Here is a 24,724-nt window from a genome sequence, read left to right on the forward strand (position 1 = left end):
GTCTCATCCCCCAGGAGAGCACTGCGAGGTGAGCACGCGCTCGGGCCGCTGTGCCAACGGGGTGTGCAAGAACGGAGGCACCTGCGTCAACCTGCTCATCGGCGGCTTCCACTGCGTGTGCCCTCCCGGCGAGTTCGAGAGGCCCTACTGCGAGGTGACCACCAGGAGCTTCCCGCCCCGGTCTTTTGTCACCTTCCGAGGCCTGAGGCAGCGTTTCCACTTCACTGTTTCCCTCACGTGAGTGTGGCGCCACCAGAGCTCCTGTCCTTGGAGCGTTGCGTGTCCGCGCATCGTGTCTCTCTGCCTGGGTCTTGCAGCGGCCCCACCGGCCGATCTGGGGGTTCTGAGCTCAAAAATGAATAATTTCAGGGGGTACCTGGGTGGCTTAGTCGGTGGGGCGTCCAACTACTGATCTTGGGTGTCGATCTCTGGGATGTGGGTTTAAGCTTCGCGTTGGGTGTGGAACTACTTAAAAAAAAATGAATTTCAGGACAGCGGGGTGAGAGCCGCTTCCTTTGACTGTAAAAATAGTTCTGAGGCTAGGGTCACCTGGGTCACCTGGAGGCCCATGGTTTTGAGGTTGTTGCTGTTTTATTTTGACCCTCCGTCCGTGGCTCCCCCATGTCCTGTAGAACAGCCAGTGAGGGGCCCTGTCTGGGGCGCGCTGTGAGGGCGTGGGGCAGCAGAGGACGGACGTGCCCAGCTTTCCTGGTGCCCCCCCATGACCCACCCGTTCCCCTGGCTGTAGTGCAGACACGTGGTGGCAGCCTTCGACGTGGACTGCTCAGCTGGGCCGCACTGCCGGGCCCTGGATCCTGGCTCTTTCCCTGCTCAGAAAGGGCTCTGCCCTCAGCCCACACGTCTTGCACTCAGAAGGCCCACCCCGTGGACGCAGCCTCCGAAACCAGGGCTCTGCCGTGGGATTCCTCTTGGCCACTCTCTGCCCCGTGTGGCCTGATGTTTAGAACATTGTGCTTCTGTGGGCGCCTGCCCCCTGAATCAGAGGTGTTTTATGTCTTCTGACAAACGTATCCCTGGCGTGTGATGGGCGTTCGTCTGGGGCATGTGATCTTGACGTCCGTGTAGCCGCGGCGACCCACCACCTGGGCGTGGCTGGCAGTCCTCACTCACATGCTGTGACCATTGCCAGCGAGTAAGCCGCGGGAGGGGGTCCCAGTGGGAGGCTGACCTACAGGTGACCAGAAGTCCTGGTGCCGGAGGTGGGCAGGCCCCGGGGCACACCTGTCGGAAACCGACAGGAAGTCTGTTGGCTCCAGACTTAGAAACTAAAATATAAAGCATTTTTAAAATAGATTTTATTTATTCATGAGACACAGAGAGAAAGAGAGAGAGAGAGAGAGAGGCAGAGACACAGGCAGAGGAGAAGCAGGCTCCATGCAGGGAGCCCGACGTGGGACTTGATCCCGGGTCTCTAGGATCATGCCCTGGGCTGAAGGCGGCGCTAAACCACTGAGCCACTCAGGCTGCCCTAAAGCGTTTAATTAAACGTCCAAGGGTCATAATGTGATGTCCACTTGCTTGCCCGATTTAGTATTTTTAGGTGATTTCATCTGACGGCAGGATACGGGGCAGTTTCCCGTGTGTGTGGCCGTGGCTGGGACATCAGGGCACAGTTAAATCAGTGAGCAGTGCTTTAGGAAGTGACTTCAAAGGCAAACATTGTGAAAAATCCTCCCCAAATCCTCCCAAAACGTGAGCAGAAGAGCAGCTCCTCTGTGGGGACTGGTAGCTTGGGGACGGGGCCCTGGGGGCCTCCTGCAGGTGCCTGGCGGGGAGAGCTGGGCTGGGCACCGGCAGGAAACTTCTGTTTCAGGTGATTTCATTCACGGTGGACTCTCCTCGCTCTGGTTCCTGTTTGCCCAGTGCTTGGGCTCCCTCGCGGCCCTGTGCACCCACAGCCGCCCCCATCCTGTGTGCTCTGCTTTCCTGGTCCCCTCGCCAAGTCTTGGTCTCTGTTTCTAGTCTTTCCTCTTCTTCTTGCCTGTCTGGACCCTCCCCTTGGCCCTGGGTCCCCTGTTAGGGCTCCGTGTCCAGCACGGACCTCTGGGTGCCTACCCTAGGGTGGCAGGTGGGGGGTGGCCACGCGGGACCATTTGGCACCAACATGCGGTACCAGCTCCAACCGTGGTCCAAAGAGGAGGCCACAGCAGTGCAGCCTCCCAGCGAGCGGCCGTCTAAATCATAGAAATGTCCATTTTAAGGCCCTTGAAGGAAAGGCTGGGGTCACATCCTCTTGACAGTCTCTGGGTGCATGAAAACAGATGAACCAACCCCAAATCCAAAGGAATAATTTCCCCCACGACCGGCCCCCTCGGGAAACAGTCCCTGTTCATAGAGGAGACTCTCCAGGTTCTATGTGACTAGGGCGTCCGGGGTTGTGGCTGTGACTCAGGGAGCCCCTGGGCCAGTGCAGCTGGCCTTCCTGGGACCATGGGGCTGGGCGGAGGATCTCTGAGAATAGGTATCTCTTGTTGAAATAAGTGGCTCTTCATGTGTCAGATGCTTGAGGTCTGTCAGGTCTGCTCGTTTTCATGGATCTGCTCTTTGAATCGTGCTCTTTCATCTATCCATTTATTCAGGACGTCATCATTAAGTGCTTCTACGGGCCAGCCCCTGTTGTGGGCCCCAGGTTGTGGTGGCGAATGAGAGTCCCTCCCCTTAAGGACCACAGGTTCTTGTACACAAATGGATAAGCAGGAGAATTTCAGAAATAGACTTGAGTGATGTGATAGAGTCGATGGGGTGGGGGCACGACGTGGATCAAACGAGTTACAGAAAGTGCAATTAGTGTCTTCCTGAGAGATCTGCAGAGCCAGGGAGGCTTGTTCCTGGCAGAGGGGGCAGCAAGTGCAAAGGCCCTGGGGTGGGGTGGGGAGGCGTGTAGTATTTGGGAGCAGAGGGACCTCGTGTAAAGGCCCCGAGATAGTCATCAACACAGCCTCCCTGCGTGGGGGGTACGGCATCCCCGAGCCCTGGTGAACGTGAGTGGGGACCTGTTTCCAGTCGCAGAAGATGCACTGCATGTGTTTCTGTCCAGACATCTCTGATGGGCTCAGTGGCTCATAGGACACCGTTCAGATGTCATCTTTTCAGTTTCTACAGGGCCGTGGAAACCAGATTCCTCTGGAATCTGGTTTCCTATTTCCAGAAAAGAACATCGCTAAGCAGGTTTTATGGGCTGTCAACTCCCGATGAGAACAATGAGTGCCCGGGGACGCTCATGAGAGTCCTCCCTACGTTTGGCCCCACGCGCTCGGCCGCTGGTGGCTGGGCCTGTCGCGTCTGGGCAGCCCCCATTTCTGCTCTCGCCGTCTGCAGACCCTCTGGTCCGGGGTCACCCCTCCTGTGACGTGCTTCTGCTTGGCCCCGCAGGTTTGCCACCCAGGAGAGGAACGCCCTGCTGCTGTATAACGGCCGCTTCAACGAGAAGCATGACTTCATTGCCCTGGAGATTGTGAGCGAGCAGGTGCAGCTCACCTTCTCAGCAGGTGGGACCCCCTTGCCAAGCAGGAACAGCTCTCTGAGCCCTTCCCGGACACCTTGTTGGGTGGAAACCCCCCCTCCAGTCCTACGGGTGCTCACCCACCAGTCCCCTAATTCCACTGGGAACCTGTCCCGGGGGGCGAGTGGGGGGGTGCAATCTGGAACGCACAGAGGTGTTCACGGCAGTGTCCTTTACAACGCCGAAGATACCGAAGACACAGCTCAAATTTCCAAATGGGGAATCATTGTGACCTCTGTAGACTAAAACTATTTTAAAAGCCATTAAACACATGATGCGCATTGTCAGAAGAGAACGTTTATCCAGACTCCTTAGTGGCCCGCTGACGTGTTCTCTCTGGACCTCCCCCGCCTGCAGGTGAGACGACAACCACAGTGACACCGCAGGTTCCCGGGGGCGTGAGCGACGGTCGTTGGCACTCGGTGCAGGTGCAGTACTACAACAAGGTAGGAGGGGCGCCCCCCACGCCGCTTCTCGCCAGCCTGCGTGGCCACTGGCAGGGCCCTGGCTGCTTTTCTGTCTTAAGCCGTCCACACTCTGAAACATAAAAAAGTACCCACGCTGGCTGGAAAAGTTAACGTAGGCAACGCGGGGTGGCTGAGGGGCTGCATAAATGTGTCCCTGATCCCTGTGTGGGGCTGGGGAGATTCAGGGACTCCGGGGAGTCACCCTGCGGCGGAGGAAGACATGGAAGGCGTTTATTCCTTGCGGCTGCCTTGGCTCCGGCCATCCCTGGTGGTTGTGCATTCAGCTCCAGAATTATCCGCTCAGACTCGATGTGACCCGAGCGTCAGAGGAAATGGTGTGATGAAGGTGTGGGCACTTTTGGTTTCATCTTTTCTTGCTGTGTTCTGGCTCGTAAGGAAGCAAGTACTTTCAGCAGAACGTCCCATTTTTCCTCACTGTGGTTTTTGCTCACGGCTCTTCTCTTCCCTGGGGAGCCCTGGGGTGCCTCCCGCCGGGGGTGCGGGGGGCAACGGCCTTCTCTGGGGCACAGGTAAGGAGATTGTGCTCCTGTGACCTGGAGGGTGAGGAGCACCCGAGGACAGGGTGATGCCGTGTGCCCTTGTGTCCCAGTGGCAGGGGGCACACCCCCTCGGAGCTCAGGTACTGTTCCATCTGCCTGAATCTTCTCTGGCCAGCAGGACCGACGCGTGGGCAGAGCCACGCTCCCGGGTGTCCCTGTTCATGCAGGCTGGGTAGCTTTCCCGCATCCAGCGGGAAGGATGAGGACGCAGAATGGAGGCAGAGCACCTGTGAGGCTTGAGCCCCTCCTGGCCCAAGGATGGGGACCTGGGGTCAGTGGTTTTCTGGCCCAGACACATCCGGGCACACGCCCTTGAGTGAAGAGGGGGAGTAGTAAGAGCTACTGTAGCTCCTCTGGCCTCCCCGCTGTTCCGGGGCCAGGTGCTGCCACCTTGCAAGGACATCCCACCCCACGGCGTTGCCCCTGCACCCCTCTGAGCCAGCCCTGTGTGCCCCAGGCTCTTGCCACTGCGCTGTTCCCGGGGCTGGACACCAGCAGTCAGCACTCTCCAGTGGCTGAGTGCCAGGTAGGGTGCCAGCCTGTCGGCTGAGGCCGAGGGGACCCTACGGAGACCACGCTCTGCCAGGAAAGCAAAGAAAGCACACGCAGTGACTGTTCCTCCCTGCTTGTGTGGGAACCACCTCCCCGGGCCGGGCTGCAGGCTCTGGGCTGCAGGACCTGGGTTGGCCTCAGCGTCCCCATCCAGGTGCCTGCACGGAGCGGGTTCCAGAATCATCCAATGGCCCAAGCAACAGTTGAGCAGGGTCGGGACCCCTGATTGGGCCATCCCTGCTCCTAGTACCTTGTCCTCAGCCACCGCCTGCCTGCCGGCCACGACCCTCCGCGTAGCACCCCAGGTCAGGTCCCTCTGCGGCATCCCTGGACTGTCCCAGAGGAGGGAGCCCCCATGGGGGCCGCGCAGAGGTGCATCCCTGTGGTCGCCACTTCCGTGCCCAGGGCCAGCCTTTCAGCCGCTGCGCCAGGCCTTCAGGCGGGATTAGGCCCATCCTGCCCCGGGGTCAGCTCCTTCCTTTCTTGCCCGAGATCATTCGATGGAAGAAACTCGGCCGTGTTCGCGTGTCTTCAAGCCTCTGTTCCGGAGTTTTGCGGGTCACGCAGTCGGGCAGGGTCCTGCGGGGGCGGGAGGGGGTCCTGTTGTTTCCACGTGACTCTTCATCTCCGCCCGAGGCCCTTCTTCCCCAGCGGCAGCGATGCTCCTGGGTGAGGCAGGCAGGGCTCCGCAGGTTGCAGGCCCGTTTGCAGGTGGCGGGGAGGGCTGCTGGCCCCAAGGCGGGAAGCCCCGGAAAAAGGAGCAAAGGCGACTCGGGGAAAGGTCCCTGAGGGCGGCTGGCTGTGCCCTCGAACCTCGTCCGTGCCGACTGTGGGCCTAAGTGTGGATCCACCTGCCTGGGCTCCTGAGCACCTGGGCCCTGCGCCCTCACCTGCGCCCTGTGTGCCAGACGACATATGTGAAGAATTCAGGGCAGGGAGTGAGGGATGAATGGTGCAGTCAGAGGCCCCCTCCTGCGTCCCTCCCTGCGCTCACCTGCCACCTCTGCTCTGCCTCCCGTGCCCTCCCTGACCCGTTTCTCCAAGGTGTGCCCTGCTCTGCGTTTCTTGCATCAGTGTGGGAACCCCTGGGGCCCGTGACCCTCCCTAAGTGTGCGGGGGCCTGGGGCTGCCTTATCAGGCAGGGTCCTCCCCGGAAACAGGGAGCCCTCCAACAGGGTGGTCCCAGCAGGGCTTATTCCCAAAATAAGGGGCATCCACGGGGGCCCATGTGTGACTCGGGTCTGGTGGCAGCAGCAGGGCCGTGACCGTCTGCAGGTCTGGAGGAACAAGGGTAGGGCTGAACCCACAAAGACCGAGTCGTGAAGAGAAGCTGCGGGTGTGGAACAGTGACCTTCGGTGGAGGCCCCCCCCGCCCCGACGGCTCGCCCTGCCCTCCCTCCCGTCTCCTGTTGGGCTCCCATTGGCCAGAGCCAGCCAGAAGACAGACACAGTGAGCCCTGGATACGTTCCACGTGGGTCAGCCTCCCGTGCAGGGCGCAGGGCAAAGTCCGATGACTTTTCTCTCCTTGATGACACCGGGGATGAGATCCATGCGATTTGCCTTCCATGAAGGCAAGACACATGAGAGCTGGGCTTTTTTCTGGGAAGGTGTTTTCAAAAGCACATGTGCATTTTTTCTGAGGCTGTTTTGCAGCATAAATATTCGCACCCCCCAACGTGCAGAAGAGTGAGCGAGCCCAGTGGGGAAGGTTTGCCTTTCCCACTTGGAACTCAGGATTGGTTGTGGGGTGGCCGTGGGGCAGGGCGTGGGGCAGCGCTCCCTATGGAAACAGCTCTCACGTAGGCGGCTCGTCTTTTGTTCTTCCTGGAGAGGATTCCGTGAATGGGGGTTCCTCACTCCCTGAGCACCTGCTGTGTGCCCGGTGCTGCTCTCATGCTGGGCATCTGCAGGGATCAGGCCCCTCGCCTTGTCCCAGAATCTCTCAGCCCAGGGCTGGGGGCAGAGTCACATCATCGATGAGATGTTTAGTAAGATCCTGGGGAAACAAGGATCTTACTCGTGACTACCGTGGCTGTGGCATCAGGGAGTGTCCGCCCAAGCCAGCCGTGCCTGCTAGGAGTCTGCAGAGTGACGTCCCGACTGCTGGGCAGACGTGGACGTGCCAGGGAGGGGTGCTCCTGGGACGCACTGGGGCTCGGAGATGATGGGTGGTGAAGGTGGTGTGTGAGGCTGGGCCAGCTCGACTGGGATTTCGACGTTGGGTGAAGAAGGGATTTAGGAGGAGGTGAGGTACATTACGCAGGTGTGTCCACCTCGGCACTGTTGACACACCATCAGTGGTGGCTCATTCTTTGTTCCGGGGGCCTGTCCTGTGTGCTATAGGATGTTGAGCAGTGTCCCTGGCTTCTGGCTGTTAGGTGCCAGCAATAGCACCCCCAGTTATGACAACCAGAATTATCCCCAGAGACACCTCAGTGGGGGACACACGTGCCTGGACGAGGTAGTGGAGACCCTCGTGATGGGCCTGGCTGCACAAGCCTCCATGGGCTTGACCTGTTCTTGCTTGGGGCGTTCTGAGATGATGTGGGCTGCCTTTGCCAAGCGCTGAAAGTATTTTCATAAAGACAAGGGGAGCTCTAGCTGAACAGAAAGTCTCCCTCCAGCACCAGCATCCTCTGCTTCTAATTGGGCGGAGCAGCCAGGTGCTTGACATTTCCAGGACCTTGGGACAAGGGGCTGCCCGGTGCAGGCCGTCCTTGGGAGCTACTCTGCCTAGCCTGGGGCACTTCAGACCCTGGGTTTCTTCAAGTCCCTCCTAACCTCTTGGGTCTGAGCCACACATTAAACTCCAGGTGTCCCGAGGGAAGTGGGCAATGTGTAGGGCAGTGCAGAGGAATGACCCCATACACCACACTCTGGGGTTGGGGGAGGTCCCCCTCTGCTTCGCTGAGTGTTCCAGAAAGCTCCAGGGCTTCTGCCCATAGTCTCATCTCAGGCTGGGTTTTCTGTTTTTGTTTTTGTCATTTTTTAGGATTTATTTATTTCAGAGAGAGAGAGAGAGAGAGCATGCACACGTGCGTGTGCACACAATCAGGGGGGCAGAGGCAGAAGGATAGAGAGAAACTCTAGTAGACTGTGCTGAGCACAGAGGTTGACATGGGGCTCGATCTCACGACCCTTAGATCACGACCTGAGCTGAAACCAAGAGTCCGATGCCTAACCGACTGGCCATCTGGGTGCCCCATTGTCTCAGGCTGGTTTTGATGGAAGCCTTCCTGGGGTCAGTCCTACAGACCCCTGTGCTTAAATGGGTGTGTGGTCCTAAGGCTGTGGCTGCCTGGTCCTCCTGGTCACTCCCTGCAGCCCTTTCCTAATGCCATGGTCATTCATGGAAACATGGAGCATTTATTGAGTGTCTACTGCATGCCAGGCACAGAAGTCATCAAACCATTGCCACGTGGGAGCTCCTGTTCCAGAGTAGAGGGAGGGAGGGGGGAAGGAGAGGGAGGAGGAGGAGGAGCAGAGGTGTGTACCACCTTTGAGCTGATTCTTCTGGACAAATAGGCCTGCATGACCTTGACCTCTCTCCTCCCCACTCCTCCCCCAAGCACTGGGCCGGACAAGGGAGGTGTGTGGGCTGTGCTGTTGTTTGTGATAGAGCCCCCAAGAGCCTATCCTTGTGAGATGCGTCCAGAAAGATGGAAAATAAATGGCTCTTAGTAGAGTGACAGGCACGTACGTGTTTCCAACATCACACAAATGGCAGCATTTGTAATTATCGTTTTTATAGAAGGGGATGGATTATTCTTTTGTAGAGTCCAGCCTACAGGAACGGGGAAGGTATTCAGTAGAATGGAGGGTTGTTCATGCAACGCGATGTTGTGCAGCCCTGAAAAGTAATGAGGTCGAGCTCTGGGTGCTGATGTGGAAAGATCGCTAAGAATGTTGTTCATGGGTGTAACAAGCACACCGAAGACCAGGTTGTAGACCATATACGTTTTTTTTTTAAAGATTTATTTATTTATTTATTTGAGAGAGAGAGAGCACACACGCACGAGAGAGCGCGAGCAAGGGGAGAGGCAGAGGCAGAGGGAGAGAGAGGATCCCAAGCAGAACCCCCCTTCCAGCGAAGAGCCTGACAGGGGCTCAATCTCACGACCCTGAGATCGTGACTGAGCCAAAATCAAGAGTCGGGATGCTTGACTGACTGAGCCACCCAGGTGCCCCACGCCATATAGTTTTTAATTTCAAATTGAAAACTTTCAAAAAAGTTGCAAAATTGAAACAAGAACTCATATTCCCTTTGCCCAGATGCCCGACTGTTGACATTTTTCCACCTTTGCTTTATTATTCTCTATCCTCCTCCCCCCCCCCTCCCCGCCCCGTATGTGTCCTCCTCGCATTGCACCTGCCGGTCTGAGCTCCTTCAGTGGTCACACCTGTGTCAGGTGTCACTGTGCTGAATGTCGGCCATGTTCTAATTCCATCACACTCTCCACATGTACTGGTTGGCTTTCTGCTGTAACAAGGAGTTCTCTCTTCTTTCTATTTATTTATATTACTATGGTTTCACAAATTCCTCTTTTATTTGATGGAGCGTAACTTTTTGTTTTCATCAATTTGATGTTCAGATTGTTTCCTATTTGGCCCATGTCTCAGACTTGGCTAAAGGGACGCAGGTGTAAGTGCCAGCTGTATATAGCTCCGGCCTTTTGGCACCACCATTGTTTTTATTAGCACTCCTTTGCTTTTTTGGCAGAAAAAGACATTCCAGGTCTATTTTCTACTATTTCTGCCCCAGCCACGGAATCAGCCATTTATCTACAAAACTCTGGATTTTTTTTTTTTTTCAATGAATGGCATTTAGAAACCAAGATCCAGGTGCCAGGTGTGCTCGTTGCTGCTGGGGCCTCTCACTCACCATCTCCCTCACTGGGCAGAGCTCGGACATGTATGTGTGTGTGAGTGTGTGTGTGCATAGACATGTACGCACCTGATGAAGTTCATATTTCTTTCATCCCTACTTCTTGAAAACCTTGATTTCCATCCCAACATGACAGGGTCATTCTGGTTTTTCTTTTTTCATGTTTATGACTCTTTTCTCTCAGTGAGAAACTTGTTGCTGTTATTCTCAATATGGCTATTTACTTTTTCACCTTACTGTTATTTAAACAGTGTGCTGGCCCACTGGGGCCATTGACTTGCAAGCCATTCTCTCTGTGGGCCTGACTCTACCAGTGACTCCCACAGGTGCTGGGAACAAGGGGCCTTAACAGAGATATGGCTGACGTATTAAATTATTCAGAAAATAGAGGAAGAAAAGAAGGAAGTTTGTCTAAAGTTTGTTATAAATTTAGGGGCAATGAAAATACAAAATACGTGGGACGCAGCTAAAGCTGTGCTGAGAGGAAAAGTCATAGCACTAAAAATACTCTGAGGAAGAAAAGGAAAGTCTCAAATCAGAAATCTTAAGCTTCCACCTTAAGAACCTCTAAAAATAAGAGTAAAATGAAGTCAAAGCAGGCAAGCAGAAGGAAGGAAATAATAAAGATAAGAATAGAAACCAGAGGAGTTGGAAAAAAATACAGAAAATCAATGAAACAGCTTTGGAAAGATCAGTAAAACTGGTAAACTTCTAGGAAGACTGACGAGGAAAGAAAGACAACACAGTTCCCAATGTCAGGAAGAAAATGGGATTTCCCTATAGACCCTGCGGGCAGCAGGGGTAGCAGAGGAATTTCACACACAACCCTACATATGTGCATTTAAGGCCCAGATGAAATGGTCCAATTTCTCAAAAACACAAGCTGCCACAATCCACCCAATAAGTAAATAATCGAATGATCACTTTGGTGTTAAGGAAATGGAATTTGTTTTTTATTTATTTATTTATTTATTTATTTATTTATTTATTTATTAAGATTTTATTTATTCGTGAGACACACACAGAGAGAGGCAGAGACACAGGCAGAGGGAGAAGCAGGCTCCTCGAGGGGAGCCCGATGCGGGACTCGATCCTGGGACTCTGGGACCATGCCCTGAGTTGAAGGCACACCCTCAACCACTGAGCCACCTTGGTGCCCTGGAATTTGTCATTTAAAAACTCCCGAAAGTCAACTCTCGAGGCCCAGATGGTTTCACTGGAGAATTCAACCAAATGTTTAAAGAATGACACCAATTCTATACAGTCCCTTCCAGAGAAATAGAAGAAGAAGGGATGCTTCCCAGGTCCCTGGGCCGTTAGTGGTGCCCTGGTATAAAAACCAGATGACGACCGCACAGAGAGGTGCCTGGGTGGCTCAGTTACCCCACTTGTGCTCTTTCTCTCTCTGTCAAATAAATAAATAAAATCTTAAAAATAAACGCACAAAAAAAAAAAAAAACGCACAGAAGAAGAAAAACCAGGGGCTGGGTCCCTCGGGACTCCGTGCAGCTCATGTCCCCCGCCGAAGCCTGTACACGCGTGTTCACTACAGCCCCCGCCTGGAAGCAGCCCAGTGGCCCCCGTGGGCAAATGGTGAGACGGGCCGTGGCGCGTCCGTCTCCAGGAGCAGGGGCTGAGACTCGGGTGCTCGCAGCAGAGACACATGCTGAGTGATAAAAGCCAGCCTCCCGAGCTTACGTGCTGCGTGATTCCATTTATAAAACATCCTTGAGGTGACGAGATGACAGACTTGGAGAAGAACGAGTCAGTGGTTTTCTGGGGTCGAGGGGAGGGCAGGAGGGATGTAGGCGTGACTGTGGAAGGACAACAGGTGGGGTCCCAGTGGGAATGGAATGTTCTCCGTCCTGCCGTGTCAGCGTCCCCACCAGGTTGTCACACCTGTGACACTCCCACCGTTTTTTTTTTTTTTTTTTTTAAATATTTTATTTATTTATTTAGGATAGTCACAGAGAGAGAGAGAGAGAGAGGCAGAGACACAGGCAGAGGGAGAAGCAGGCTCCATGCACCGGGAGCCTGACGTGGGATTCGATCCTGGGTCTCCAGGATCGCGCCCTGGGCCAAAGGCAGGCGCCAAACCGCTGCGCCACCCAGGGATCCCACTCCCACCGTTTTTGCAGGATGTTTCCCGTTGGTGGAAACGGGGTAAAGGCACCTGGGATCTCTGTTATTTTTTATTTTGCAATTGCAGGCACATCTAAAATTATTTAAAAATAAAAGGCTTAATTAGAGGAACTTTGAAAGGTTTATAAATATGTGCTGGGGTCACTTCAGTGGCTCAGTCGGTGAAGGGTGTGCCTTCGGCTCAGGTCATTATCTCGGGGGGTCCTGGGATCAAGTCCCACGTCGGGCTCCCCGCTCATCGGGGGGTCTGCTTCCCCCTCTCCCTCTGACCCTCCCCTCGCCCATGCTTTCTTTGTCTGTCTTTCAATTAAATAAATAAAATCTTAAAAAAAAGAAAAGAGAAAAAAAAAACATGTGCTGACATATGCATATTTTTTATGAAGGGTACCCCCTCCCAAAAAAAAACCCAAATCCATCAACAGCATGTATCAGAAACCTTCTGCGAGGTCAGAAACCACCCCAAAGTGTAATGTCTTAAAACGTCAGATATTTATCATTCCTTATGATTCTGGGACAGGAGCGTCGTCGTGGCTCTTTTGTGAACAGTCTGCCGCGTGGTGGACAACTGCGGGCAGGAAGAGGACGCAAAAGACGTCCCTCGTGTTCACTTTGTAGCTTTCTGTGATCTTTCTGTGTTTTATATTTTTTCACGAGTTCAGCAGGACTCACCTGGGAGACAGGACCGTGAACCAATTTTGTTTTCTTCCTTTCAACCTTCTGCTAAAGAGCCCATTCGATCTACAGAATGTTCGAGACAAAGAAGCTATACTTTTTAACGTTTAGGGAAGCTTTTGCCGCATCCACCAAGCCTTTCTGGGACGGGAGGGGTCCCGCGGGCTTTGCCCCTGCCCCGACGCAGAGCTGCAGGCACAGGGGTTTGAGAGTTACCGCCCGGGCCTCCGGGCCGCAGCGCCAGCGCGCTCGTTTCTCCCCGGCGGCGGCATTTCCCCGGGATGCAGCCACTTTCTCCAGGACGGGAATGACCTCTGTTGTGTCTGCGCCAGCGGGTAGGGGACAAACACCCAATATCCACGCTCTCATGACCCGCGGCATAGCATTCACCCGCCGCGTCCGAGGGCAGTGTCTGCAACCGCGTTAGCCTTCATCTGGGCCTGGAAGGTTCGGTGCCTCCCTGGGAACCCAGCAGGCGGAGAGGACTAAGCCCGTGAGCGGCCTCTACGGGGATCCGGGCTGGCGGTCCCCAAGGGAGGCAGGGGCCCCGGCCCGTGGGCGGCCGGGGGCTGGAGCTCACATGCTTCCTGTCCAAACTCGGCCTCATCAGATGCTAGACGGCCACCTGCTGTGGAAACCTAATTTTTGGCCGGGACTCACGCAGCCGCGCCCTGGGGCCTTGGTGTTCCACGGCCTGGTTGTGGAAAGTCAGCCTCGGGCCTGGGCTCCGGTCTGGACGCTGTCGCTATCCTGCACCTGCCGCCTGCCTCACACCCCCCATCCTTTCCAGCTTTCTGGGGGGCCCCACCCTGGGGACGAGGACATTTACTGACCATGGTCCTCACATCCACCCCTAGTGGAGGAGGAAACTGAGTCACAGAGCAAGGCCATGGGGGCCAGGGCTGGGCCAAGCTGGGGCCACTGGGTCTCACCCACTCGTGGGCTCCGCGGATCCAAGGGCTAACCCGGATTCCCAGACGCTGGGGGGAGCCCAGGGCCTGTGAGGCTTTGTGCTGTTGTCCAGTCTCTGGGGATGGAGTGGGGTCTGTTAGGGTCCCAGCTGGCGTAGGCAGGGCCTCGCAGGAGTGTGCACCCACGTGTGTGGGCACAGGCATACTGGGGAATGTGTGTAGTCACACGTGTGAGTGTGTAAGCCTGCACGTCTCCTATAAGCCTTTCTGCCTTTATCTGAAGAGGCTTTTTGCAAGGGTGACCCCGTGGGCCATACATCATTGCAGCCTGGGGTGACTGGCCCTCCAGGAGCTGTGCGTCCTGGGAGGGGGGGTGTTGAGCGCAGGGGCGGCCTCTGGGAACCCAGGGGCCCCTCCCTCCCAGGCTCTGGGTGCCTCTGCCGGTGCGCGGGCCCCAGGGGCTGCTGCCCCACCTCTGGTGCAGCGTAGGTAGCCGACCGTCAGATCTGGAGACCCCACGCGTGGAGGGATTGAGCTTCTCATCGGTGCCTGGATGTCCCCTCAGTTTGCCTTGAGCAGAGCGTCCAAGAGAAGGAAGTCACCCCAAGTTTCTGCATGAACTTCCGGAACCCCTATTTTGAGCTCTTCATTGGATAAAAGACCCCCCTCTGAGCAAATCTGCATAAATCCCTGGTTCCCAGAAAAGCTGGGGAGCCTGCTGGCCAAGCCGGCCATGGAGGGGGAACCCGACCCCCGCCAGCAGCGACAGCCGCCAAGGCTCCCGGCCCCTCATAGACCCCAGGAGCTTTTGTCTGCTGGAGGGCTGGGCCAGTGAGGGGCTGGCGCCGTGCCCCGTGGACCTCTTCCAGAATGAAAGTCATCCCCACGGAGATGACTGGGGCCTGCGGAGACGCTCTTTGTATCCAGGGCCAGCCCTCGGCCCCGACGGTCCTCCGTGTGTTCCGCATCCACCAGAAGAGCACAGGGCCCCTCTTCTACCCGTGGCCAGAGTTGCTCGTGAACTGGGATCAGCCACCTTGCCGGAGAAACAGAAGATGCTGGTGGTGTAAATTAAAAAAAAAAAACCTCTATAAAGTGAGCAGTTGGTTCTGACTCTTGTTGAAAATCTTTTCTTTTTAATGCCCCCAAATAACAAGAGTCTGCTGGTGCCGTCCAGTGTATTCTGGGGCCACTCTCTGTTCAAGCCCTGGAGAAGAGCCAGTCGCTTCCCCAAAGACACGGTGACGTGCAAGCTGCAAATTGCTCATTTTTTTTTCCTCTAAAGACATAGAACTTTTTAAAAAAACTACGGGAAAATATTAAGACAACAGAAATACAGGGAGAACAGCCATTTGCACTTTTTTTTGTGTTTTCCTTACCATCTTTTTAGCAACAACAGGGCAACAGCGGACTTTTGTGCAATGTTCCCCTTGTGCCCAATGTGGTGCCGAGCCTTCATGCACATTATGTGTTTATTTGATCCTACAAGGGAGGTGCTATTTTTATCCATTTTACAGATGAGTCTGGCGGGCAAGGAAGTCAGGTGACTTTCCTAAGTGGGGTCAGGATGTGACTTCTTGGCCTCCAGGAGGCGACACTTGACGGAGGCTGTGGACCCTGCTGTCCTGTGTTGCCTGTCGGCCTTAGGCTTTCACCGCTGGGCCTCATGTTGGCGTGGCAGCCGGACCGGCCGCACCAGCTTCAGGCTCCCTGCAAAGAGGTTCAGATCCACTTTTGTTTTGCTCCCAAATGCCTCCACCGTGGTTGCTGTGAGCTTCCCCACTCTAGAAGAGGCTGCCCCGGCTCCGAGCACTAAGGATCCTGCACCAGCAGTGAGGACTAGGGAGCTCCTGCCCACTCCGCCGCGGCTGTGTGCAGGAACTTGGCCTAGTCTTAGGCGTCCGAGTTCAGAACTGTCTGCCCCACCTGTGGCCAGTAAGGGGCCTGGCCTGAGGGCCCAGGCCGGTGTGCTTGCAGCCCAGCCTGTTGCTGCCTTACACTAAGACGGATGCTGTGTCCTCAGGATATAGGTTTCTAACGTCTTTATGGGAAAAAAAAAAAATCAAGAAAAATTTTTTTTCAAATTCTCCCTGTTAAGCTTGAGAAGTAAATACTTTTGCAATTAATTTTGGGGAACTCTGAGCTTCTGCTGGCAATCCAGTTGACTTTTTACCCCAGCCCCCTGATGGTCAGTGCAGGTGACATGGAACAGGGGAACGAGCTGTTGCTCTAGAACCGTCTGCAGGCGCTGGCCATACGCACCAGCTCCCCACGGAGGGGCAGCCCGGTTCTCGGTGAGCGAGCCATTTTATCCTCCTGGAGACACGGACTCGTGGGCTGAGTTCCCAAGATGCGTGGCCAGTTTCACCATTTGGGGAAGCCCGTCGAGTCAGTGTAGTGCTTGGGGTTCCTCCGGCATTTACCGTGTGGCAGATCGGGGGTGCAGGTGAGCCTGCCATGCGTGGCGTCCGTTCCTTGTGCCCGACGGGGGCCAAGCCTTGTCCCGGGATCTGGTAGGAGTGGGCAGGTGGGGGTCCTGCAGCAGGGACTTGGTTTGCAGGGTGGGAAAAGCAAGGCAAGTCCGGATGAGAAATATCAAGTAGCCTAAGTGCCTTGAGACAGACCAGAGGGGTGAGGCGACGGCAAGCGGTTAGACACCCAGGTTCCGCAACCCGCCTTTCCCTTGTTCCTCCTCTTCCCCTTCCTTGTGTGACGTTGGCGGGGAGTCCCTGCAAATAAGGAGGCTCCTTACGAATCTGCCGTGGATCCTGGGAGCCTGGTCTGGATGTTATCCTCTCAACCGCGTCCGCCAACATGCTTCGAAGAAAGGCCGTGCCTGCTTCCAAGGGAGGGCTGGTCACCTGTGTGCGGGGCTCGGCGAGGTCTGGGCCACGTTTCCTGGGGCGGCGGTCGTCGCCCAGCAGGCTGTGCCCCCCAGACCCTCACGTCCAGTCTGAACCTCACTGTGTTTGAGAAGTGACAGCGCGGTACGTGTTCGAGGCTGCATGTTGACTCTTGAAGACATTCCAAAAGTCCAGCCGTGTGCGAATTCTTTGATACAAATTCTAATTGAGCTTTTCTGACACGGAGCACGAATCCGTTTATTTCCCAAGACTTGCGGCTCCCGGTGTCTGGTTTCCAGGAGCCCCCTGCATCCAGCACTTGAAACCGAACCCCATCGGCTTCCTCGATGAGGAATTGTTTGCAGCGGGGTAAAAGGCCATAGAAATGTGAGTACTTCGTGAGGACCAAACGCTTTTGTGCACATGAGAAAATCTCCACCCGCTGCTTTAGAGCGCCTGAACGGGAGATCGGGGGGGGGGGGGGGCGGGTCTGCACGTAGAGAAGAAAAGTGAAGGAAGGTAAAGAGGGACAGGCCCTAAGCAATGACTTCTGATTGACTTACTGAGAATCAGGAATCTGGATCGGTTCAGAGTTGCAAAGCTTTTTTGCTTTTGGGTCCCTCCCCAAAGCACATGGCATCTTCTCGGTGTTTCTCAGTGGGTGGCAGGGGTGCTCATGCTGGGGTTTGTCCTTGCTGGCCCCCATCCACCTGCCCGGTGGCGGGGTCTGCTCAGGGCCTGTGCACTCGATGGGTGCAGGCGTCACCATCCATGTGCAGGCCCTGCCGGCTGGCTCGGGCCTCCTGTGTGCCTGCTTTGCTCGGACCTGGGGCGTCCAGGCCTGGCGGCTACAGGTGCAGGATCCCCCGGGCCCGGGCGGCTGCCTCACTGGGCCGGCAGAGACCGAAGAGGAGAGATGTGGCGACCCAAGCCTTCGCCCTGCCCGTGTCCAGCCCCCTTCCAACGTGAGAACTGTTGCCATGTGACCCCTTTAGTTCCCGTATCTTTTTTCTTTTGTGCCAATGCATGGCAAGCCTTCACAATTCTTAAGAATATTAGAGACCGTTGGTTTTGTCTTGTTCTTCATCTCGTTCCTCTGTACCCGTGCCAGCAGAGCCCCAGCGAGCTCTCTCTCATTCGCCTGTGCCAAATCCCCGCGTCCGTGCTCTGAATGAGCAGCTTAAGCTGCTCTCTCCTCTTCAAACACGAGAGGTGGGGCGCACGGAAGCAAGCCTGGTGCTGCCACGGTCCTCCGGTTTCTGCCCCGCCGGGGCTCCTTCTCCGTGCTGGCCGAGCGGGCTAAGACGCCCTTTGTCTTCTTTCGGCAAGAACAGATGACCTGACCCCAAGTCCGGCACACCTGCTGGTGTCTTCGTCTTCTCGCTTCCGCATCCTGATGGGGCTGCCTGTGCAGTGACGTGCACGCCTCCCACCCTGGCCAAGGGCTCCCCGTCTCCTCTGGTGTTTTGTTGCCGGTGATGATCTCGGCAGGAAGGCCACACGGTGTATTTTATCCCTGTTTTCCAGATCACCACGGGAGGGGGCTTCCCGATGGTTACCAGGGACAGGGCCACAGGGCCCGAGGATGGCGGGTGCCCCCCCAGACAACTGAAATTCACATAACGTAGAACGAACTGTTCGTTGTCAAGTGAACAACTCAGGGCCATTTAGTGGGTTCGCAAGATGGAGCCACCGCCACCTCCATCCAGATCGGAGGTCTGTCTGGCACCCTCAGAGAAGACTCTGCAGCCACCGGCAGTGCCTCCTGATTTCCCCCCGGGGAGGCCCCCGAAACCACCATCTATGGATCTGCCTGTTGTGGACACTTCACATAAAAAAATCTGCAACATGGACCTTTCGTGTCGGGGCTGCTTTCGCTCAGCGTCACCTTCTGGAGGTTCATTGCGCTATAACCAGTTGTCGGTGCTTCGTACTTTGTAAAGGCCGGATCGGAATGTTCTGGAATGGACGGGCCACATTTTGTTCACCCAGCCTCTGCAGACACACATTGGGGTGGTTTCCACCTTCTCGTTATTGTCGACGGTGCTGCTGTGAACATCCGGGAGCAGGTATTAGTGGGGGTCTCTGTCCTCAGTTTCTGGCGTCTGCCCAGCAGGGGCACTGCCGGGTCCTGCGGTAACTCTGACCCCTTCCTGTGTCTCTGGCCCCTGCCTGTGGATGTCCTGCGGAGCCTGAGAAGGGATGGGACGGTGGGGGCCTCTGAGGAGCAGGGTTTCCCCGGGTACTCCACTGTGGCTCTGCTATTGGTCGGTCCCCTTAGTTTCTGATCTGAGGATGTTTGGCTTCGTGGCCAGAAGGGCCCTTGGGCCGGGGAGAAGCTGGTGTTGGACGATGTTTATCAGACTCTTGTCTGTTTTCCTAAAAGGTGCTCTTGCTACTTTGATGCCAGGCTCCACAGTGGGCCTGAGCTCAGCTGGTGCTACTCTATTTTTTTTTTTTTTTAAGATTTTATTTATTTATTCATGAGAGACACACACAGAGAGAGAGAGGCAGAGAGACAGGCAGAGGGAGAAGCAGGCTCCATGCAAGGAGCCTGATGCGGGACTTGATCTCAGGAGCTGGTGCTACTCTAAATGCACATGTTGATTTATTCCGGGGGCTTTTGCCTCCAGTTGTTCCTCCCTTGCTGGTTTTTTTTTTTGATGATGAGCAATGGCAGTCTTGCAAACAGCAGCTCTGCTTCATTAGAGTGTAAATGGCTTTTATGCCCTCGGAGAAGTCTCCCACCCATCCCCAAAAATGCAAATTATAAGTTGTAAAGATAATGCAGGACTCACACAGCCTGGGGACAGCTCTTCCCCCAGGATGGCACCTAGCACTTAAGCAGCCCGTAATAGGCACTTGCGCGTGTTTTTCCAAAGCAGGCTGCTGCAACAGAGCGAGAAGCAGATTATTTTTTCTACTCCTCTAACTGTTGCTTAACCGAAGGTGAAATCATTAAGGATATTGCTTATCAAATCTCGTGATCCCATCAGAGGATGTAAAAGGACATCAAGAAGATTAGAGGGAGGGATCCCTGGGTGGCGCAGCGGTTTGGCGCCTGCCTTTGGCCCAGGGCGCAATCCTGGAGGCCCAGGGCACGATCCTGGATACCCGGGATCGAGTCCCACGTCGGGCTCCCGGTGCATGGAGCCTGCTTCTCCCTCTGCCTATGTCTCTGCCTCTCTCTCTCTCTCTCTCTCTGTGTGTGACTATCGTAAATAAATAAAAAAAAAAAAAAAAGAAGAAGAAGATTAGAGGGACTCCCTGGTGGCCTAGCGGTTGAGCATCTGCCCTCGAGTCCCGAGTCCCGCATCGGGCTCCCTGCAGGGAGCCCGCTTCTTCCTCCGCCTGTGTCTCTGCTTCTCTCTCTGTGCCTCTTATGAATAAATAAATAACATCTTTAAAAATAAAATAAGATTATGCAGGAGCTGGGAGGGTACTGGGTGACATGGTAAAATCCCTCTTGGATTTATCAAAGAAGGGTTCCCGGGAGAACCATGTGTCCTATTGATGTCACTCTCGAGGTCCCTGGAACAGAGAGAGGACAGGTATTCTGAGAGCCTTCTCTTGTGGGCAGAGAAGCCGAGGTTCAGCGATGGGCATTGTCCAGTCAGATGGTTGACCAGGAGGGAGTGGAAGGCTCAGCAGGCGGGTCATTATGTATGGTGGTGCAGGCAGTGCACCGCACAACTTGGGGGGAGGGCAGACATTGCCAGGGTTGATGAGGCAGCCGCTGGTGTCACACAGTTTGGCCACCTGGCTGAGCTCCTGTTACCAGCAGCTCCTTGTCCTGCCTCCCAGCCCAGTGTTCTCGATCGAATGGGTACTTCTTTACTCCTCTGAAGACCTCAAGATTTCTTTTTAAAGGAACTGTGCAGTGGTTATTTCCCTATTAAAAGGCGTGGAGATGATGTAATTAAATTCTGTGTTTTTACAACTCCCTGTTGCCAGTACTATCAGAAAGAAGTGTAAAATCTCACCGTGTTACACACTCGAGTAGACCCCAGAGCCCTCAAGTGGGGGCACTGAGGCTGTTGTTTTTAGAGGCGATGAGAAGGGCTGCTGGGGCCAGGAGAGCACATCCTCTCTAGGGAGGAAGGAGCCCTGTGCGCCGTGTGCTGACTGTGAGGCCCAGTGGCCCTTTGCACGCGCCACCCAGGTGAATCCAAGCCACCCCATGGAGGGCGGGTCTTGCGATCAGGTTGGACAAATGGGGCAGGGAGTCCAGCCGCCTGGCCCAGCCAGAGCCAGCTCTCGGCTGCCTGCTACATTTCTGGAACTTTGAGACCTGCGTGCTCCTGTTGTGTGGTGGCACGCACAGACTCCCAGGCTTGTGCTGGGGGGATGCCTGCAGCCTGTCTGGGTGGGTGTGCTCTGTGTCCTCAAGGGTCAGGAGACATGGGGGGTGCCGGAGATGGGGTGCGGCTGCCTGGGAGTTACTGTCGTTGATCACTAACCTCAGCCCCCTTGGGGAAGGAACCTGCTTCTTCTAGAAGTGAGCTGGCTATACCCCAAGTCACCAATTCCAGAAGAATTCTTTATATATATATAGTTTTATTTATTTGAGAGAGAGCGAGCATGAGCAGTGGGGAGAGGCAGAGGGAGAAGCAGACTCCCCACCAAGCAGAGAGCCCGATGTGGGGCTCAATCCCAGGACCTTGAGGTCATGACCTGAGCTGAAGGCAGATGCTTCACCGACAGAGCCTCCCAGGCACCCCGTCCAGAGGAATTCTTATGACCCGGCCCCGGGCGGGGAGGCTGTGCCGGTGAGGCCCTCAGGAACGGCCGAGGGGGCAAGCTTAGGGGGCGAGTGGGGGCTTGATCTTGGGGGCACCAAGGGTGGTTGACTTCAGGCCAGTAAAGGGGACAGGAGGGTCATTCCAGGACAAGGACAGGCCTCGGCCCAGGAGTGACTGGGAGCCCCCGGGGGCCCACACTCTAGGAGCACGGAGGGATGCGCAGGACCTAGTCAGGAGGTGTGTGGCCCGCGGTCCAGCCAGCGCTTGGCTCACAGGCAGAAGCGCATGTTCGGAAGGAGGCGTCTCAGGAGGCATCTCAGCACCTTGGCGTCGGCTGCTGTAACAGATTAGCACACCTGGGGGGCTTGGGATGCAGAACTTTGTTCCATCACGGTCATGGAGGCCAGAAGTCCGAGATGCAGGTGGCAGCGGGGCCGAGCTGCCCCCAGGGGGCTCCGAGGAGGGGGGCCTTCCTTGTGTCTCCAGATGCTGGTGGCACAGGCCGTCCCTGGGGCCCCTTGGCCTGGCACGTGTCACTCTGCCTGCCTCCGAGGCCGCATGGCCCTCTCCCCGCGGGTCTGTGTCCGGGCCTGCCTTGTGAGGTCACCAGGGTCCAGCCTGCTGCCGTGGGCTCCTGTCCTAGCTGATTACATTTGCAGACCATTTATTTCCAAGTAAGATCACATTTTGAGGTTCTGGGAGGAACATAAATTGTAGGGGTACCCGGGGCAGCTGGTTTGGGGAATCGATTTAAAACAGAGCTGTCTGCCTGTGGCTTTCCCACGTCCTCAGCGCCCGTGGGTGGGAGGCACGTGTTGGTACCAGCAGTTCTGCCTCGGGCGCTTGTAGCCAACATGCTGACGCCTTCTGTGTTTTCTCTTCCCACAGCCCAACATCGGCCGCCTGGGCCTGCCCCACGGGCCGTCTGGAGAGAAGGTGGCCGTGGTGACCGTGGACGACTGTGACACGGCCGTGGCTGTGCGCTTTGGCAGCCTCGTCGGGAACTACAGCTGCGCTGCCCAGGGCACGCAGAGCGGCTCCAAGAAGTGAGCATTGCGGGAGGGGAGGCCCCAGCAGCCACCCCCGGTGACTGTTGCTCCCAGCGGGTCGTCTGGAGCAGGACCCGGATGCAGGGCGCCTTGGGCACAGCACCCTGGCAGCCCCAATCCAGGCTGGAATCAGAGTCCCTCCTCTCGCTCGGGGTACCCCCGGTCTGACATGTTAGAACCTTCTAGAATAAGTCCTCTTTTCACTTCTGTCAAAGTAATGGCCAGGCCAACCCCGCAGTTGTGACAGCTAGCTTGCTGACCCTAGACACCATGGGGTCGCTGACCTCCATCCATCAGGCACGGGTCCCTGCGGCCCAGCATTGGGGTCAGTAAACCTCCCCCTGTTAGATCTAACTCAGAAATAAGACCACCGCCACCGACAGCTGTCACGCCAGCCTCAACGGCCAGAGCAGAGGCTCCGTTCCTACTCAGTAAGCTTTTGAAGTGGTGGTTAGTCCGATCCAGGCCGAGCATCTGGAGCAGCCGTGGTGCCCATTTTACTGGCAAGGAGGCTGTGTGTGGCCTGGAGGGATTGGCACCCTTACCCAAGGCCACGCGGCGGCTCACGGGGATCTGGGGCTGTGGTTTGCTGTGAGCTGGGCGAGGTCATCGGAGGTGGCGGGGGGTAGTGCCACAGTTTGGTGTTGGCTCGTGCCCGCCGGGCTGCTCGTACTGCTTGGGTTGGACTGCCCCCGGCAATGGGCGGGACTCAGTCTGTCCGGATCCGACGCGAGTTCGAGGAGTCCAGGGCACAGCCTTGCACCTGAAAGTGGAAGCCAGTGTAGCCCTAGAATAGGACCTGCCTTTTGTGTTCTGACCCGTTGGCCACCTACCTCCCTGTTCGGTTCCTGAGGTTCAAGGTGATGGGGTGTCTGGTGGCGCAGGCCACTGTGACGTTACGGCAGCATCAGGACCCCCGATGCTGCCTCTGGTCCCCCCAGACACAGAGGTCAGAGAGCTGGCTTTGTCTCCCCAGGTCCCTGGATCTGACAGGCCCTCTGCTCCTGGGAGGCGTCCCCAACCTGCCTGAGGACTTCCCGGTGCACAACCGGCAGTTCGTGGGCTGCATGCGGAACCTGTCTGTGGACGGGAAAAACGTGGACATGGCCAGCTTCATTGCCAACAACGGCACCAGGGCAGGTATGGCCTGACCGCCGGGGCCCAGGGGAGGGCCCCCTCCACATCCCGGGCTACCCAGCTCTGGGCCTCTAGGACGGGAGCCCTGGCTCTCGGATGTGCTGCTCTTGGGGCCTGGGCGTCCCGCAGTGTGGGGTGCGGTGCGGGGCAGACGCTCGATGCCACGGTCTTGAGCGTGTTACCAGACGACCTGGCCAGCTGGCGGAACGGGCAGCGCGTCCTGTGCCATTTCAGGTCTGCCGATCTTACTGCTGCCAGAGGGTCCCTTCCCTCGGGGCTGTGGCTCACTGGGCCATCTCCCCACCCCGTGGGTCGGTGTTAGGACTCAGTCCCCCCGACCGAGTGTTTCCTCTTCTGCGACCGTGCTGTGTGCTCTGTGTTCCCAGGCTGCGCTGCCCAGAGGAACTTCTGCGACGGGACCTGGTGTCAGAACGGGGGCACTTGTGTCAGCAGGTGGAACATGTACCTGTGCGAGTGTCCGCTCCGGTTCGGTGGGAAGAACTGTGAGCAAGGTGAGGGCCTGCGTGCCCACCTGACCCCGGGGGCTTCGGAGACCCCAATCTTGGGTGTCAGGGCTCATGTGGGTCTGCATGTCCAGAGCCACAGCCTCTGATGGTGTGTGTGTGGCTGCAGGCGTGGGCCCCCGGTGGGGGGTTGGAGCACACGCAGAGCCCGGCTGGGGTGAGATGCTGGGGCGGGTGTGCAGGAAGCTCGGCTGCACAGGGGGCCGCAGCCGGGTGGACACGTGCCCACGCCCAGAGTTCCTGTTATGGAGGCCGCGAGGCCCAGCGTGGCTGTGCCAGAGAAAACAGATGCCCACGTTGGGGTCACAAGAGCAGGAAACAGATGGCCCGGGGTGTATGAGGCCCAGCTCGTGTGCCCTGTGCTGTTGACTGGGGTAGCTCGTGTTTAAAGCCTCGGATGACGACTGTGCCGTCCTGCCTGGAGGACGTACGTGGTCTGGAGACAGTGAGGCCTGTCAGGCACCTGGTTTGTCCAAGTGTCACAGGCTGCATGGGGCTATCGATCACCCACTGCCACCTTCCTGGTCCCCCCCAAACATCTTGGAGCCCTTGGCTGGTCAGCGGCCTCCCCACCTCCATGCCCATCGTGCAGTGGCCTGTGTGCCTGGGGGTCGGAGCCCTCCCCAGACACAGATGTGGGGCTGAGTGGAGGTGCCGGGACTTGTGTGCAGTACTCACAACAGGTCACACTGTCCCACCAGGAGACCCTGCTGCTG

At 56.5% G+C, this 24,724-nt stretch overlaps 1 protein-coding gene across 1 annotated transcript in view; it reads left to right on the plus strand.

Moving 5' to 3' along the window:
- The window catches only part of CELSR1 (cadherin EGF LAG seven-pass G-type receptor 1), a 134,082-nt gene that overhangs the window by 71,428 nt on the left and 37,930 nt on the right, over positions 1-24,724 (plus strand). Inside the window, exons 5-10 of the mRNA XM_049115060.1 lie at positions 15-237; positions 3,394-3,509; positions 3,881-3,969; positions 22,187-22,344; positions 23,324-23,487; positions 23,871-23,996. Coding sequence (XP_048971017.1) covers positions 15-237; positions 3,394-3,509; positions 3,881-3,969; positions 22,187-22,344; positions 23,324-23,487; positions 23,871-23,996 — 876 coding nt within the window. The remainder of the gene's footprint in view (positions 1-14; positions 238-3,393; positions 3,510-3,880; positions 3,970-22,186; positions 22,345-23,323; positions 23,488-23,870; positions 23,997-24,724) is intronic.

This window comes from Canis lupus, chromosome 10 (genome assembly GCF_003254725.2).
Source record: "Canis lupus dingo isolate Sandy chromosome 10, ASM325472v2, whole genome shotgun sequence".
NCBI lineage: Eukaryota > Metazoa > Chordata > Mammalia > Carnivora > Canidae > Canis > Canis lupus.